The following is a 15,458-nucleotide window of genomic DNA, read 5'->3' on the forward strand; positions in this document are numbered from 1 at the left end:
CTATTCCCAAGGCTCAAGCAGCAGCCTGGTGTTGGCACACACAACACACAGGTATTTCTGTAGCTGCAGGAGTCCTGTTCCATGACCCAGTGAAGAAAGAAGTGTTTCCTCTGAGGCTGGTGAACAACTGTGGCTGATGTATTGCCGTAACAAGAAGCATTAAAGATACGGGAACTCCTTATGAAACATTAATGGAGATGGTGAATCATTATAGTAAAACCTATAAAAAGCATTTCCTTGCTGTCCCTCAGTGAAATTACTCTGCCCTGTGTATCCTTTTATGCGTTAAAGTGCAAATTGCATTGCAACTGCCAGCTGCCCAGGTGGATTTCATAGCCTGGGGCGGGGGGGTTTGGTCCCCGATCCAGAGGGAACCTCCACGCCCAGGCAGCTGTTCCAGTGCTTTGCCACCCTCAACGTAAAGAAGTTCTTCCTCATTTTGAGGTGAAATTTCTTGTGTTTTAATTTGTGCGCACTGCTCCTTGTCCTGTCACCGCGAAGAGTTTGGTACCATCCTTTTGATAACGCCCCTCTCTGAGTCTTTTCGGCTAAGCAGGCCCAGCTCCCGCAGTGCCTCTTCTAAAAGAGAGATGCTCCAGACCCTTCGCCATCACTGCGGCCTTAGCTGGACGTTCTCCGGTGCCGGATGCAGCAGGGAGGTGTCCGGGTCTCCCCCGGGTCTCCCCCGGGTCTCCCCCGGGTCCCCCCCGGGTCCCCCCCGGCTCTCCCCCGCCCATGGCGGCCGCTCCGCCCTCAGGCCCACGGCGTTGCGCGGCAGCGCCCCCTGGCGGCGGCCCTGGGCGGTGCGGGCGGCCGCAGCCCGGCATGGAGGAGGACGAGGCGGGCGCGGCGAGCGCGGAGCCGCGGGGCTCCCGCCGCTCGCCCAGCCCCGGCCGCCTGGATGTGAGCTCCAGCCGCTTCGACCCGCTGCTGGCGCTCTACTCGCCGCGCACGCCGCTGCCCTTCCCCGCCGCGCCCTGCTTCAACAACCTCGCCGAGTACGAGAGCTTCCAGCGCGGCCTGCGCCGCCCGCACGGCCGCCGCGCCGCCCCCGCCCGCCGCGGTGCCCCCGCCGCCCGCGCGTCCCGCCGGGGCCCGCCCGCCGCCGACCCCGAGCGCATCCAGCGCCTCCGCAGCCTCATGGTCAACGCGGGCCCCGAGCAGGAGGCGGCTGAAGGCGGAACGGCGACGCGGCGGCGGCGGGCACCGCGCAATGTCCTCACCAGGATGCCCCGTAAGGGCGCGGGCAGCGCGGCCCCGGGCTGGGCGGGCGCAGGGAGCCAGGGCTGAGGGGAGGCGGGCGGTGTGAGGGCCGGGGCCGTGCTGAGCTGGGTGGAGGGTTGCGGCTGGGCCGGCGTGGAGTTGCGGTGGAGTTTGGGGGAGGTTGGGGGTGAGGGGAGAGCGATGGCTGGCGGAAGCGGTTGGGTGATAGTGGGGTGTGGGTGGTGTGGGGGGAATGATTTAGTGTGATGGGAAATGACATTTGGGTGCAGAGGCACCGGCACAGGTTGCTCAGAGAAGGTGTGGCTGCCCCATCCCTGGAAGTGTCCAAGGCCAGGTTGGATAAGGCTTGGAGCAACCTGGGATAATGGAAGGTGTCCCTGCACATGGCAGGGGGATTAGAATAAGATGGGCTTTTAGGTTCCTCCCAACTGAGACCATTCCGCGATTCTCTGAAATGGTGTGCAGGAATGAGGAACAGCATTTCACAGAGCTGCTCACGCAGAGATGACACTGACTGTTGAGGTGATGTTCTGCTCTGTTAATTAGTGAATTACATACATCCTCTTGGTTTTAAGGAGAAAAATGATGAGACACTGCTATATTCTCAAAAGCACTATTTTAAACCATGACTGATATTTGGGTCAGTCCAGGGTGTAGTAAAACCATAACCACAGGGTAAGTCTGTAACACACTGCTGTTACTTGGTTGCTAACTAAACATCCTGCAGGCAGAAATACTGGCATTTCTGATAACAGGATGTCAGAGCAGTGGATTGAGGTGAGACTCAGCTGTGATGTAAATTTAAATTCATCAGCTGTGATGATGATACATATTTCTTGTAAAAATGTTTTGTGTGCGGTCAGGGTAAACATCCCCTAAACATGAAAAGGTGCTACTTGTGCCCCCACACCAAGAATCAAATGGCATTGCTGTCAGGTGAGATGTAACTTTAGCGCACTTAATTAAAAAATACTGGGGTTCATTTTGGAATCAAATTATCTTTGCACTATCATCTTATTTTTTTTTTTTTTTTTAATGAAAAGGCAAAGCCCAGAATGTTCAATTCTGAATGCCCAAGGCAAAACCTTTTTCTTTCTTAGACACTAAAACACAATGTGTTCATTACTATAGATGCTGCATGATCCTAAGTATCACACTTAGTGTTCTGCACAAATGCAGAGGTTCTGTTGGCCCAGGATTTCCAGAAAACTAACCTGAAATGTTGATTTCAGATCTTAATAAAAAATATCTCAGTTTGCACTGGTGATGAAAATTGAGAAAAAAATAAACCCTGTAAAAATTAGGAACAATTAAGAGCACCTCCTTAATATCCACGCATGCATGTCTGGACTTCAAAGAAGACTGGCACAACTGATACAGAAAGTGCTATTAGCAGCCTGGGATGTTTTAAGAGTGATTTATAGCCAAAATTGTGTGCTTTCCCTGTAACTGAGGGCATGTCTGCACCACAGGTGTTTGGAACTTGGACTGTGTGGATCAGTTCAGGAGGAGCTATTTCTCATTACTTTGTATTAACCAAGGGGCAGAGAATTCATGTGCAGGGCAGGTGGGAAGGTGTTTGACAGTGTTCTGAATTATTTCAACTTTTCTCTTGAGGTTTTTCTAATCTTGCCTCTTAATGGAATCTGCCCTGAGGACAAGGACTTGAACTTAACCAGAGTTTAGATCTTTATTTTCACCCTTTGGGGTGCTTGCCCTCTGCTTACAGTAGTTTTTGAGTCATTTTTCAGAGTCCTGGTATTAAGCATGTGCTTATTTTATCCAGGTGAGGGTTGGATTTTTTGTACCAACTAGGTAACTTTTCCCCCTGTCTATTGAAACATTGTTCATGCTGGTCCCTACCACTGCAGAAGGCACAGGCAGATTTAGTTGTGTGCAGAGCCTGCTCATTACAGCCCTTGGTGCTTGCAGAGGAGGTTTGTTCCAAAAATAAATGCCTTGCATTGCTGGTTTTATTTTTTTCTGTGAATGTCAGGTTGTTGAAGGGTTTGTGGATGATGTGTTCTGCCCTTTTGCTCAGATGAAGCTGGAAGTTTGCCATGGAGGGGCCAGAACCTTACACAGCAAGGAAAAGTGGGCAGAGTGTAGATTTGATAGAGCTGTGTAGTGTTTTCCTGGGTGCTGAGAGACAGAGGCATAATTGAAAATAAGAGTTAGATGTAGAATTCTATAAAAAGCTGTAGATAGAGTTCCTAGTAAAGGGAATACTTGAACTTAAAATCTAAAAATAAGTCTGGATTTTAAATTAATATGTAAGTTCTCAGGGTTGGTTAGAAAAAATACCATTTTCTGATTGGAAGCATCAATTTGATATCATGATGGTGTCATCTGTGGTTCCTGTGATGGATCTGTCCATCCATAACATGTTTGTTATCAGTTCAGCTGAAGGAGACAGAGGCTCATGGAAAGACCCCTTAGCAAGGCTGGGAGGTGCAGAGGCAGCTTATGCTCTGTGTGAAACCAATTTCCTGCAGTTATCCAGCTGGAGAGGGCTGGCAAGAAGACAATGGATCTCAAAAAATAAATGTGATTAGGTTAATTCAGAGGAAACTGATTTCGATTTCCCTGCTGTGGCGATGAATTACCCTGCAGCCCAGTCCTGCAGATCAGCTGTTTTACACAGTCACTTTACACTCACAGGAAGCATTTTCTGGTGTGCAAATCAAATCTTGAATGTACAGTCCCTAAAGCACAAGGTGAGAGATCATCTCTGGCTCACATATTTTATTAATGTGGAGAACCATGTGAGACTTTAGACCAAGTCTTTTCCCTGACTCTTAGTAGGAATTATACAGCAATTCTGGGGCTGTGTTTGCACAAGCAAGTGGGTACTAAGGCATGTGGAAGTTGTAAATAATATCTACCCCTCTAGATAGGCTACACTTGCAAAGATTTCTGGTGTGAAGACAAGGCTTGTGTGAGCCAGGCAAGCTGTATGTTTTACAGAATTCCTTCACTTTTGCCCTGGTTAAAGCGTTGTTGCCTTGGGCTTTAGCATGGTTTAATTGCTGGCTGCTCCTTAGAGTAATTTTATTTCCTTGCCAAAGACTTGTAGGACTTTGAAGGATGTTCAGCTGGCTGCTGAAATCTTAACCGAAACAATGCATTTTCATCAGTTTAAACTGATCCAGTTTAGTAAGTTGAAGGATTTTGAGTCATTCATTGTTTCAGAAATTCAGAAAAGGAACAAATCTGCTACAATTCTTTATTCACAGCTCATAATTAATCCGAGGTAGCCTTAACCAGGCGTTTGTCTTTTCTGTGGAACTAACTCTGCCCCCGTGAGCTTTCTGTTCCCTCTCAACCACTTTTATTTACAGTTCAGATTACTTGGCATGTTTTTGAAATGTAGCAAAAAGATTTTCAGCTAAGGCTGATTTGGCTGCAGGCTATGTAAAGCAAAACCTTCATATTTTCTAAAGTCTTGGCTCTTCCCATTGTAAGAAGAATTTTGGTGGTCTGGTAATGGCAACCACAGTGTGCTACAGTGCTTGGGGCTTCTTCATTGCTATTGTTGTGAACACAAGTGTTGTGCCAAGCTCTGCCATACTTGTACATAGAGTGGATTTCTACATGGTTTTTAGATAGACAGATACTGAAGAGAGAGTTTTTACAAAAATGTGTAGTGACAGGAAAAGCAGGAATGGCTTCAAACTGAAAAAAAAAAGTAGGTTTAGATTAGATATTAGAGAGAAATTCTTGGCTGTGAGAGTGGTGAGGCCTTGGCACAGATTGTCCAGAGAAGCTGTGGCTGTCCCAACCCTGGAAGTGTTCAAGGCCGTGCTGGATGGGGCTCTGAGCAACCTTGGTCTACTGGAAACTGTCCCTACCTGTGGGAGGGAGTTGAAAGAAGATGGTCTTTAATCAATCTTTCCAACTCAGGCCATTCTACAATTCTGTTCTATAATTCTGTATATTTTGTGATGTTTTCTTTCTGTTCTAGTCCATGAAGGCAGCCCACTGGGGGAGCTTCATCGCTGTGTCCGAGATGGTGTCAGAATTAATGTCCACATCCGCACTTTCAAAGGGCTTCGTGGAGTCTGCACAGGGTTTTTGGTTGCATTTGACAAATTCTGGAATATGGTAATTGTTGTTCCAGCCCTTGATTTGTAACTGTTATATTGAAAACTTGAAATTTGCAACAGGTTTAAGCAAATGACATATAGGGAAGGTTCATGTGGTTTTGTGGTTCACAAACTAATTTGTTCTGGTACCAAGTGCTGGGTTTCAGACTTGAGTGGTACTTGGTGTTGGACTGGTACATCTGGGAGGTGCCCAACCATCTTAGAGAGGTTTTAGGTGAGAGAGAAGCTTTGAAGAGTTTCCAGCATCTTCAGAGGTTTTGTGTAAGAACACAGGAAGGTGGAATATGAGGAATATCAGAAGCTTCCAGAGCTTTCTTTCTCTGCAAAACCCAATCTTTCTATAGTGGTGGGTGCTGGTGTGTTTTCTCTCACTGACATCACTGAGCTGCCAGTGACAAAAGCTTTTCCCTGTTTTTTACCCTGTGAAGATCTTAAAGACAGTAGATGGAAAAGCAGCTATTAAATATTTGTGAGCCTGGAGGTGTGGAAAGTTTGGAAATGGGGAGGAGGGAAGGATTTTGCAGACGAGGATCACAGAGATTTTGCAAGTAATGCAGAATGAACTTAGCTGCTGCTTTTATACCTCAGTAACAAACCAGCTCCAAAGCACAGCTTGTTCCTGGGATGGATTTTCTCTCAGAACATAATTTCATAATGCTTTGACACAAAGCTGATCCAAAGCTGCTTCATGTTTTATTTTAATTTCAATCTTTCAGTTTCTTTTATCTTTTTTAGGCCCTGACAGATGTGGATGAGACTTACAGGAAACCAGTAATGGGCAAAGCCTTCTATGCAGAACCTCAGCTCTCACTGACCCGAGTAGGTGACATCTGCTGTTTTCTTTCTTATTAGAATCTCCTTTTTCAAAGTAATAAAAGGGGAGCATTGATTTGGAACCCATGCTTACATTTGAAATATTTTACCTCCTTTTATTACAGATGACTCTAAAATAACTTGAACTGAGCAGAAAAATACCCAAAATGTTTTCTAATCTTTCTGAAAATACTTTAGTAGTTCAGTGTTACTAAAGCTCCACTTTAGAATCAGATCAGAGTTGTTGCCTCTGCTTAATGTGATGTGCTGAACTTCTAGAAGCTCACTCTGTGGGTTTTGATGTGAGATTTGTTCTGTGTGGTTTTTGCACCTGTGACTGATCGGGTCCGTGTTTGTCTTGCCAGGGAATGTGGCAGAGCATCCCTCTGGTACTGAAGTTCCTCAGGGCACAGTCTATGTCTGCAGCCAGAGAAGCAGCACAGCTCTTTGGTCACTTGAGCTTCCAGTCTGGGTACTGTGAAGCCCAAGATCTCCAAAGCTCTCCACTCTCTAGGATCCAGCTGCAAATAGAGTTGTTTACCATGTTGACAAGCGAAGAGATGATAGATGAACTTCTGAACAATGAAGGGAAAAAAATGTGACAGGGCAGTGCCCGTTGAATGGCAACAGCTCCAGGCCTTTTGAACATCAGAGAAGCATCACAAAAGCATTTAAACTGTTTCATTGTGAGGAGTTTGCTTTCAAATTCCTGCCATTTAAATCTGTTTTCTGATAGATCCCACCCTTCCTTCTTTTAAAGTTTAGTTAAAAATAATCAAGTTGTCATTGTTCCTTTAGCTCACTCTCACAAGCATTGGCTCTCCAGCCTGTTGCTGGGAAGAGACAGGCTATCGAAAAATCTTATTTGTCATTATTTCATAAAAGCTTGTCTGCTGCCAGAGTAAAAGCAATTTCTTTTCCAGTTTCAGCACCATGTGTTCTTAGATTAATGAGTTCATACACTGCTTTGGGTCTGTTGCTGTAATTTTTATTATTTTTCTGTTGTTTGTGGTCTGCTCCCCTCCCAGAATACCCACATGTCATCTTTTAGTTTGTCTTGGGGAACACAAAAGATCCCTCAGTTTTTCAGTGTACAGACTCTGCTAATGGAGGCCCCTTATCTTAGGGATTCATGATACAAGGATGGAAATCTCTCTAAAACTGTCTGACAACATTAAAAGAACATGGGGAAAAGTGAGCTGTAGGAGCAACTTGGTATCTCTGTTTCTCCTTACCAAAGTTAAAGGCTACCACACAGCAGTGTTGCTCCTGAAATTAAATTCCTTGGAGCTCACATTAAGACAGTCATGACCATGCAAGAGACTCATTCACCTTCTGTCACTGACTTTGGTAAGCAAACGTGGTCTTTATTGCTGGTGGAGATTTATCACTGTGTCTTGTGAGCTGATTTGGGATTGTACATGAAAATACAATGTAGAAGTGTGGAACAAGCAGCCTCTCTTGTTTTATGAGTGTGGTCATAGATACAACTGTCCTTTTGCAGCTGTTTGACAGACTCAAGCTGCAGGAATCCTCGGGGAAGAAGGGAGCTGACTCAAAGACTGTCTCAGAGGAGCTGGCCCTGACAAATGACTCTCAGATGCTGAGTTTGAAGGCTGGATCTGGACGAGGGAGAGCAGAAGAGGAGCATGAGAGGCAGAAGCACTTGGGCAGAGCTGGAGAGAAGAAGACCCCAGGTGACAGAAGTGAAGCTGATGTGGGCAGCAGGACTGCCCACACAGAGGGGGCCAGTGGTGGGGCCCGAGCGAGGAGCCAGTCCCGGAGGAGGAGGCGGCCCAAGGTGGATTATCAGCAGGTGTTCAGACGCCACATAAACCAGATCTTTATTCGAGGAGAGAATGTCTTGCTTGTCCATTTAGCACATTGACTTGGCTGAGCCTTTGTCAGCGTATTTATTTGATAGCATGACTTGCTGCTGCAGCTCCCATTGCTATTTAGAGTTGTCATTGAGTAGGACGGTACCGTGGCTGGTTTCCCATTGCCACCTCAAGGTAGGGGAAAGAATTGTAACTTAAGCATCCTGGGCTTGATGCCAAAGCAGCCTCCTTAGATCCCTGTTGAGGGTCTCAGGAGAAGGTCAGCAACAGAGTTGTTTCTGTGATATGAGGGAGTTAAGCACAGATCCCACTGTTTCTTAAAAAAGAAGATAAATGGAGAGGGTTGTAAAAGAATTTTGGTGTACTCTGTTACAGGAGCTACTTCTGACACACATTTAAGGATAAGATCTGGACCGGCAATAAATCAGAAATGCTCTTTTGCACATTCTGAGTAATATGAAGAGGAAATTGTTAATGAAACCAGCAGTTTATCTGCTGCTGTTACATGGATGTCCTCTTTTCCAGACATAATTTTGACAGTCATTTTGAAATAGTTTATAAAACGTTGGAATCACATCCTGCTGATGGCTACTGGCCTCTTTACCATAGTTAGCTCTGTAATGCTCTGTGTGATAGAAAACCTCTTAACTGCAAAGTATTCTTTTAATGTGGGTGATGGCAGGACTGTAACTTGTTTCCAGTATCAAGCTTAGGCTCTCTTTGTAATGCTGTGCTTTGGCCCTGTGTCACCAGCAAGCAGATGATGTAGCTGACTCAGAGACCTCCCTGTTTGGAGTTTATCTGTGGGTGAAGATGGAAAACTGTCCTTTTATTTTTCACCCACTTGCTACTTAGTGTTAAGAGTGAATCTGGCAAAGATTGGGTTTTTCTCAGGTGTGTTTGTGCTGAGCACACCTGTCCTGTATTTTAAACACCTTTCAGACTCCCTCTATTGAAACCAGAGCTGCTGTGTCTCCAGCAGTTCTCATGGAGCAGGAACCTTCATGGGTCTTTCCTGTCCATGTGAGGGATGCATCATCTAATTCCAGCTGAGTTTTGGAGATGTGCATGAAAAGGTTTTGAAGTATAGAAGTCAAACTCAACTCATCAGTGTTTCATTTTAGCAAGGCTGTTGAATTATTGCAGGTCAAGCTAGGGTTCTGCAGGTATAAACTGCTTTCCAAAAAACCTACCTGCAGAAGTTTGAGGGTAAATGAAGCTGTTCCATTATGTAGCCTGTTCCCTTTGTTGTCAAAGGAGATTTCATGCTGCTATTCTGTATTCATTTCAACTGCCTTGTGCTTTGCAGCAGCTCTGTGTGTTTAAGCTGAAGTTGGGAAATTGCTTTGTAGCAGGACTTACATTGCATATAGATGCCCTGAGTTCTCAAATTGAGTGGCTGTACTGTGGGTGATATGGATTTCTGTTGCTGCAGATGCAGCATTCTGCTTGCTTGGTTGTTAGGGATATGTCTGGTGTTTGGGTGAATCACAGAAATCATTTAGCAGGCATTCTGGGCACACAAAGCAGCTGTTTGCCTCTGGGGGAGCTTGAAACTTATGTCAACATTTCATATGACATGGGGTTTGATGAGCTCAGCCACTGAGCTCAAAGCCAAGTTCAGCCTGGGACAGAATAAAAAGTACTGTTGAGGCAAAATAGTTTCATCAAGGGAAAAAAAAGAAAAGACAAAATTAAATACTCTTTACAGCTTCTTCTGTAATGTTGCTTTACTGTTGTAATCCCATGCCTCTGTGAACTGAGACTAGGCACTGAAAAGATTCTTCTCATGGAGGTTCTTGTTTCCCCTCCCTCCTTCTGTGTTCATGTGCTCTGCAGTTTTTCCCTTTTTTTTTTTTTTTCCCCTCTCTTTTTTTCCTTTCTCCTGTCAATACTTTGTCTCCTCAGGACCTTCTAAACTCTGGTTTACAAAGACTGCTCTTGTTGTCCTGGCTTTCTGCACCCTTTCCTGGTTGGCTTTCTATGTACTAACCAGAACCCTCACAAATTACTAGAAACATGTGAAGCTAGAAATAAGGTGCTTATCTCTGCTCCTGACTTCCCAGCAGCTTTTATTACAAGTGAATATTTTCTTCCTTATGGCTGTGGGGATTTTCCTCTCTGTTTTCTGGCAGCTTTGTTCTTATTTCAGCTGCTTGGGATAACTCCTCTCTGCCTTTTCTATTAGTACCAAAGGCCACTGGTTCTGACCTCTCCTCTTTCTTTCATATTTGACCAAAGGGTGTCAGATCACCCTCAGGCTGATATACAGTGACATCTCATTGAATTCTTGCTTTTCTTCACCTCATATTCTTAATTCTGTTTGTCTGCCTAGTTTATGCCTTGTGCATTAACTAAGATACAACTACTATGAATGTTTTTGTGGCTGTGCTGCCCTTCCTGTCAATTGACACTTCCCCAAGTTCTCAGTTGCTTCTGGAAGTCTCAGTGTTTCTTTTCATAATGAGTTTTTCCGTGAAACCTTACAGATGTTTGTTGCTTCACGTCTATGAGTTTCTTTGTTTACATTTTATGAAAAATGCTGGTGCTTAAGCTTAAGTTTGTGCCTTGATTTTTATATCATCCCTGACCTGTTCTTCCAGAATCATCATCTTGGTGAGCAAACCTAGTTAAGGATTATAGTTTATCTACTTTTTTTGCACTACCTCATTGTTAAAATGTTCTTCCTCTCATCTGTGAAGTTGGTTAAACTGCTCTCTTCCAGTTTAGATTTAATGAATTATTTGTTGGTTCTTCATTTGTATCCTGCTTTCCTGTCCACCTTTCTCATTATTTCCAAGCTGCTTCCTAAATACCGCTGCTTCCTCTTCTACAACTTCAGATCTTCCAAAATGTCTTCCTTTTCCCACGTTTTCTGGCATTGTGTATTTTTAAATGCATTATTAAAATGCTGTCTTATGGATTTTGGCTCTTTCAAGCATCGTGATTGTGATGAAGCAAGTGATCCTATAGGTGTGTTGTCACTTGCTTGTTCGATACTTCAGATAACATTGCTCTTTAAATAAAATGGAATGTCATGTTCTGAAATGAGTTCTTCTACCTCACTGAAATATTCTCCTAAATCTGTTTTAAAAAAGAAAAAGAAAACAACTGTTGGAACCAAATGAGCTTTGGTTTCCAGTGGGTTTTTTTTTCATTGTTTCTGCTTGTTTTTTTCTATGATTTTCCTTTTCCAAACTCAACATAAAATTTTTTGTTCAAAAAGTTTTTTTGCTCCCAGCCTTTCCTCTCTTGCTGCAGTGATGCTGTGAGCACGAACACACCAGAGTCTTTGTGCCAAGCAATGAAGAGTAAGAAACAGAGAGCAACGTGAGAGTGAAAAAGCTTTGGGCAAATATGAAAGCCTCCCTAGAAAGGATCCACAGGTTGCCACCTGTCCTGTATTTCTAGGACTTTGCTCAGCCTGGTGCTCAGCAGTGCTTCTTAAAGTGTGTTTGGGGTGAGGTACACAGTTACTGCATGGAGCAGTTTTCTGCAATAACTTCAAAGAAGCGTTGGGGAAATTTGAGGAAGTTTTAAAATATTTTCTCATTTCTGGGATTATTTCTTAGGAAATGTTTTTGCACAGGTGCTTCATTTTTTATCAAACACTCCTTGGGCTGTGGTTGTAGAAAAGGTAAGGCCAAAGGGGGAAAAAACTTATAAAAAAGTGTGGGTTTGGTTCCTTCTCTCAACTGACTTGTCCAGCTTGTTAATTGCCTGGAAGGGTTTTTTCTGACCTAGAGTGAAGTTCTTACCATGTCCTCTGCAGGTGATTACTGAATTAATCAGTGAGTGCTGTTTTCCATCTGCTTCTTCTCCTTCAGTGTTTGGATTCATTGTTTCTTTTGCAGCATTCCCTCAGCAGGGCAATGTCTCAGCAGGAAGAGGCCTGAGTGCCCACTGGTTTTTACCCTTCCCTAAGGAATGTTACCCCATCCAGTTATGACTCCAGAGAGCCTTTGGCTATTCTTGATTTTCATACTGTTCTCTTTAGAGTTTTGGAATTATTTGGTCAGAAGAATTATTTATCTTGGATAATATTACTTTTTGGAGTAAAGTCATTTTTTTTTAACTTTTGAAAAATAATGTTATTTATTTTCCTTCACAAAGTGCTAGGTTTTCCTAGTTTGTTGTTGCAGTCACCCACTTGCACTTGTGAATCACTGGGTGAATAGGTGTGCAGGATAAAAAGAGGCAGAGAAAAAAGTTGTGTAATTTTTATTGAATTTGACATTCTGTCCAACATTCTGCCCATACTCAGCCTTTCTATTTCTTACTGGCACTGACCTAAGTGAGACAGGTGTAAATTATTTGATCCAGAATCTTGAAGGAAAGTGGAGCAGAGACAGCAGACTGAAAACACTGAGTATATGAAGATGTTTATCTCCAGGTAAACTTTCTGTCTTTGATTAAACAGATCAGAGTTATAAGCACCAACTTACACTGCAAGCTCTGCCACTGGATAAAACTGGAAGGCACAGTCCTGCACCTTTTCAGAGGTGATGCAGTGATTCCCTCAGCCAGGACAGCTCTTGCCTGAGAAGCTGCTCAGGTATATGCCAGTGTCTGCCTCAGAGCATAACTGCAAATACTGCCAATTAATATGAGGATGTTTTCTCTCCTACCTGCACTGCCAAGTGTAAAATATGAATGCCGAGGTCTGCAGCATCTGCAGCCCAGAACTACTTCAGTTCGTGCTTTTGCTTCTTGATATTGGCTTAAAAAATTCAAGTTTGTACTAATAGCAATCCTAAGACAGTCTGTTAGAACATTAGGAAAGGCTGCTGCTGACTAGAAATAGTATTGGAAAAGAAAATTTTTACAGAATTTGTGAAATTCTGATTGCAATTAAAGTATTGTGAACCAGGAAAGGCTGAGAGAGTTGGGATTGTTCAGCCTGGAGAAGAGAAGCTTTGGGATGACCTAATTGCAGCCTTCAAGTACCTGAAGAGAGCTTACAGGAAAGATGGAGAGAGACTGTTGACGACGGCCTGGAGTGCCAGAACAAGGGGGAATGGCTTCACACTGACAGAGAGTAGTGTTAGATGGCAAGAGTAGCATCAGATTAGGCCAAGACAAAGGAGGGGACAGGAATTACTCAGGTGCTAATTCCTCGACATGGGAAGGGGTTTTCTAGCCTGTGCCTTGGCTACAATCCTGCCACACTGGGCAGTTGAGCTCTGTAGATGAAGGGGAGGATGCTGAGCCAGCTCTTGAGTGCAGCCTCCCTTAGGCTGTGAGCCTTTCACAGCACCTGAACTGCCCCTGGAATCTCTGCCAGGATCCACCCCTAATCACTGACGTGTTTGAGCTTGCCTCAACATTTTGCAGAGGAAACCCAGTGGGAGGAGAAGGAAGTAAGCAAATTTGCCATTTTGAGGTGGGGATGGAGAAGGCTTGGTTTTCCTTGGCTTCCTGGGGTGCAGGAGAAAGGACTATTTTAATGGGGAAATAGCAGAGATGCTTGTCTCGTGATGTTTACGAGCCTTTCAGATGTCACTGTAAGTGCTCTTGCTTTTAGCTGGTGGAAGTGAAGGCCTGTCAGGGGAGGAAAATGCCTCCTGATGTTCCTGGATAACTATCTTATTAGCTTCTAGCTTTCTGGTGTACACCTGGATGACTTTGTTGAAAAAAAATTAGTACACCTGAGACTTTCAGTCAGTCTTGTATTCGTTTAGAATGAAAAGTAGTTTGATCAGTTTGTGTGAAAACATATCCATCCTCTTTTCCTCTCAAAAGATCAGTGCTCTCCCTCAGGAAAGAAATGAAAGCTGCTCCTATAGCGATTGCTTCTGATTTCCACTGCTTCAGAGCAAAGTGCAGCTGTGCCAAGGTGTCTTCAGCTGGCACATTATTCGGGGAGGACAAGATGAGAGAAATGTTTGGCTTCTCTAAAACTAAAATGGGCATTACAAAGGAAGCAGATGGGTTGACCTCTTTTCAATGGTGCACACACCCACTGTAGTTGCACGGGCTGGGACTTGTTAACCAATCAGTCACCTGTAAAACTTCCTTAGGGAGCCACAGAGGAGCAGCATGAGCCAGCCACCAGACTGACGGGGAATTGGAAGTCGGGGGCTGACAAATTCCACTCTCTTCACTGCCTCTTGCTCACTGAATGGCCTTGGCAAGTCGCTTCCATCCCTCTCCCTGACGCTCCACAGCTGTAGCACATCCAAGAGCACTCCTTGCCTGTCTTGCAGGAGCTGGGGAAGTGGTAAATGCTATACAAGTGCCAAGTGTTGTTATCAAAACTCTCTCTGTCAGGTAATGCAGATACATCAACCCTCTGCCCTCTCCAGGCTCGTGACTGTTAGTTAACCTCACCTTGGCACACGAAAACCATGTGGGGAATCAGGTACAAAAACACTCTTCAGTCTTGAAATCACTGACGTTTTCAAGGTCACATTTGGTGACTTCAATATCTGTTTCACAGCTGCAGTTCCATGTTTGGGTCAGATGGTGAGAAATGAGAGTGTAACTTGTTTGTAATTCCTTCTCTGTCTTCCTAAACATTTTATTTCTTAGGAAGCTGATGCTGCTATGAACATATTGGATAATACTGAATTTGCGATATTCTGCTTTCCAGATATAAATGTTTATATTTAAAATTGCTAAGAATGCAATGCAATAAATATATCCATGTAACAGTTTGCCTCAAAGCATGATTTTTTTGTACTCTACCAATACACTGATGTGTATTGTGTCAGTGAAGGAGCTGGGACTGCTGTGGTTAGGACAGATGCTGGAGGTGGAGACTCCCAGATGTGAATAAAGCGCTGCTATCTAGTCGCATAACTAGGGACAAACCAGTCATTTGTGTTTACAAAAGGGTATTCATCTACAAAGTAACAATACCATGATACTTTTTTTTAGAGATGCAGAAGGGAAGTGAACTTCATGTTGGTAAATGTAACAGCCAGTTGCCTGATCACTCAAAGGGCTGTTATCTTAGTGTGTGGTCTTCCACAATGCCATCAGGAGATGGTTTTCCAGGAGCTGGGGAGGTCCAGATCCAGCATCCAAGCATCTGCTCCAGAGTGTGCATAGCCAGTGACTTCCAGGACCCTTTCTAATCCCATGGTAAGTGATGCTGATACATTTGGATCAGAAATTTCTTTTTAGGGAGAAATTCTTTCTTCTGAGGGTGGTAAGGCCCTGTCACAGGTTGTCCAGAGAAGCTGTGGCTGCCCCATCCCTGGGAGTATCCAAGGCCAGGTTGGACAGGGCTTGGAACAACCTGGGATAGTGAAAGGCGTCCCTGCCCTTGGCCAGAAGGAGTAATTCCCATTGCAACCTGGGAACTGTGGGATCAACAGGTGCTCCCTCTCTGTGCAGGGAGGTTCGGGCTCAGCGGAGGCACCCCCAGCCGTGCTGTGTGGGGGCTGCGGGGACGGGCCGGGCCCTTCCCGCTCACTCGCCCGCTCCCGCTCCCGCTCCCGGCCTGGAAGCGCCGCCGGGCCCGCGCCCCGCC

The 15,458-nt window shown here is 44.7% G+C and overlaps 1 protein-coding gene across 1 annotated transcript; it reads left to right on the forward strand.

Annotated features, from left to right (window-relative positions):
- The first annotated feature begins 825 nt into the window (after positions 1-825).
- Positions 826-14,634, forward strand: LSM11 (LSM11, U7 small nuclear RNA associated). Its single transcript, XM_053991336.1, has 4 exons — positions 826-1,234; positions 5,189-5,328; positions 6,066-6,149; positions 7,648-14,634. The coding sequence occupies exons 1-4, from the start codon at positions 826-828 to the stop codon at positions 8,029-8,031; spliced, it is 1,017 nt and encodes a 338-aa protein (XP_053847311.1). The 3' UTR covers positions 8,032-14,634.
- Positions 14,635-15,458: the final 824 nt, after the last annotated feature.

This window comes from Vidua macroura, chromosome 15, assembly GCF_024509145.1.
Source record: "Vidua macroura isolate BioBank_ID:100142 chromosome 15, ASM2450914v1, whole genome shotgun sequence".
Lineage (NCBI taxonomy): Eukaryota > Metazoa > Chordata > Aves > Passeriformes > Viduidae > Vidua > Vidua macroura.

What these genes read in the sequence shown, in the direction of transcription:
- LSM11 (XM_053991336.1), top strand. Translation starts at nt 826, where the DNA reads ATGGAGGAGGACGAGGCGGGCGCGGCGAGCGCGGAGCCGCGGGGCTCC. An exon ending in TTGACAAATTCTGGAATATG is followed by an intron (nt 5,329 to 6,065) that starts GTAATTGTTGTT and finishes TATCTTTTTTAG; the next exon opens with GCCCTGACAGATGTGGATGA. An exon ending in CTCAGCTCTCACTGACCCGA is followed by an intron (nt 6,150 to 7,647) that starts GTAGGTGACATC and finishes GTCCTTTTGCAG; the next exon opens with CTGTTTGACAGACTCAAGCT.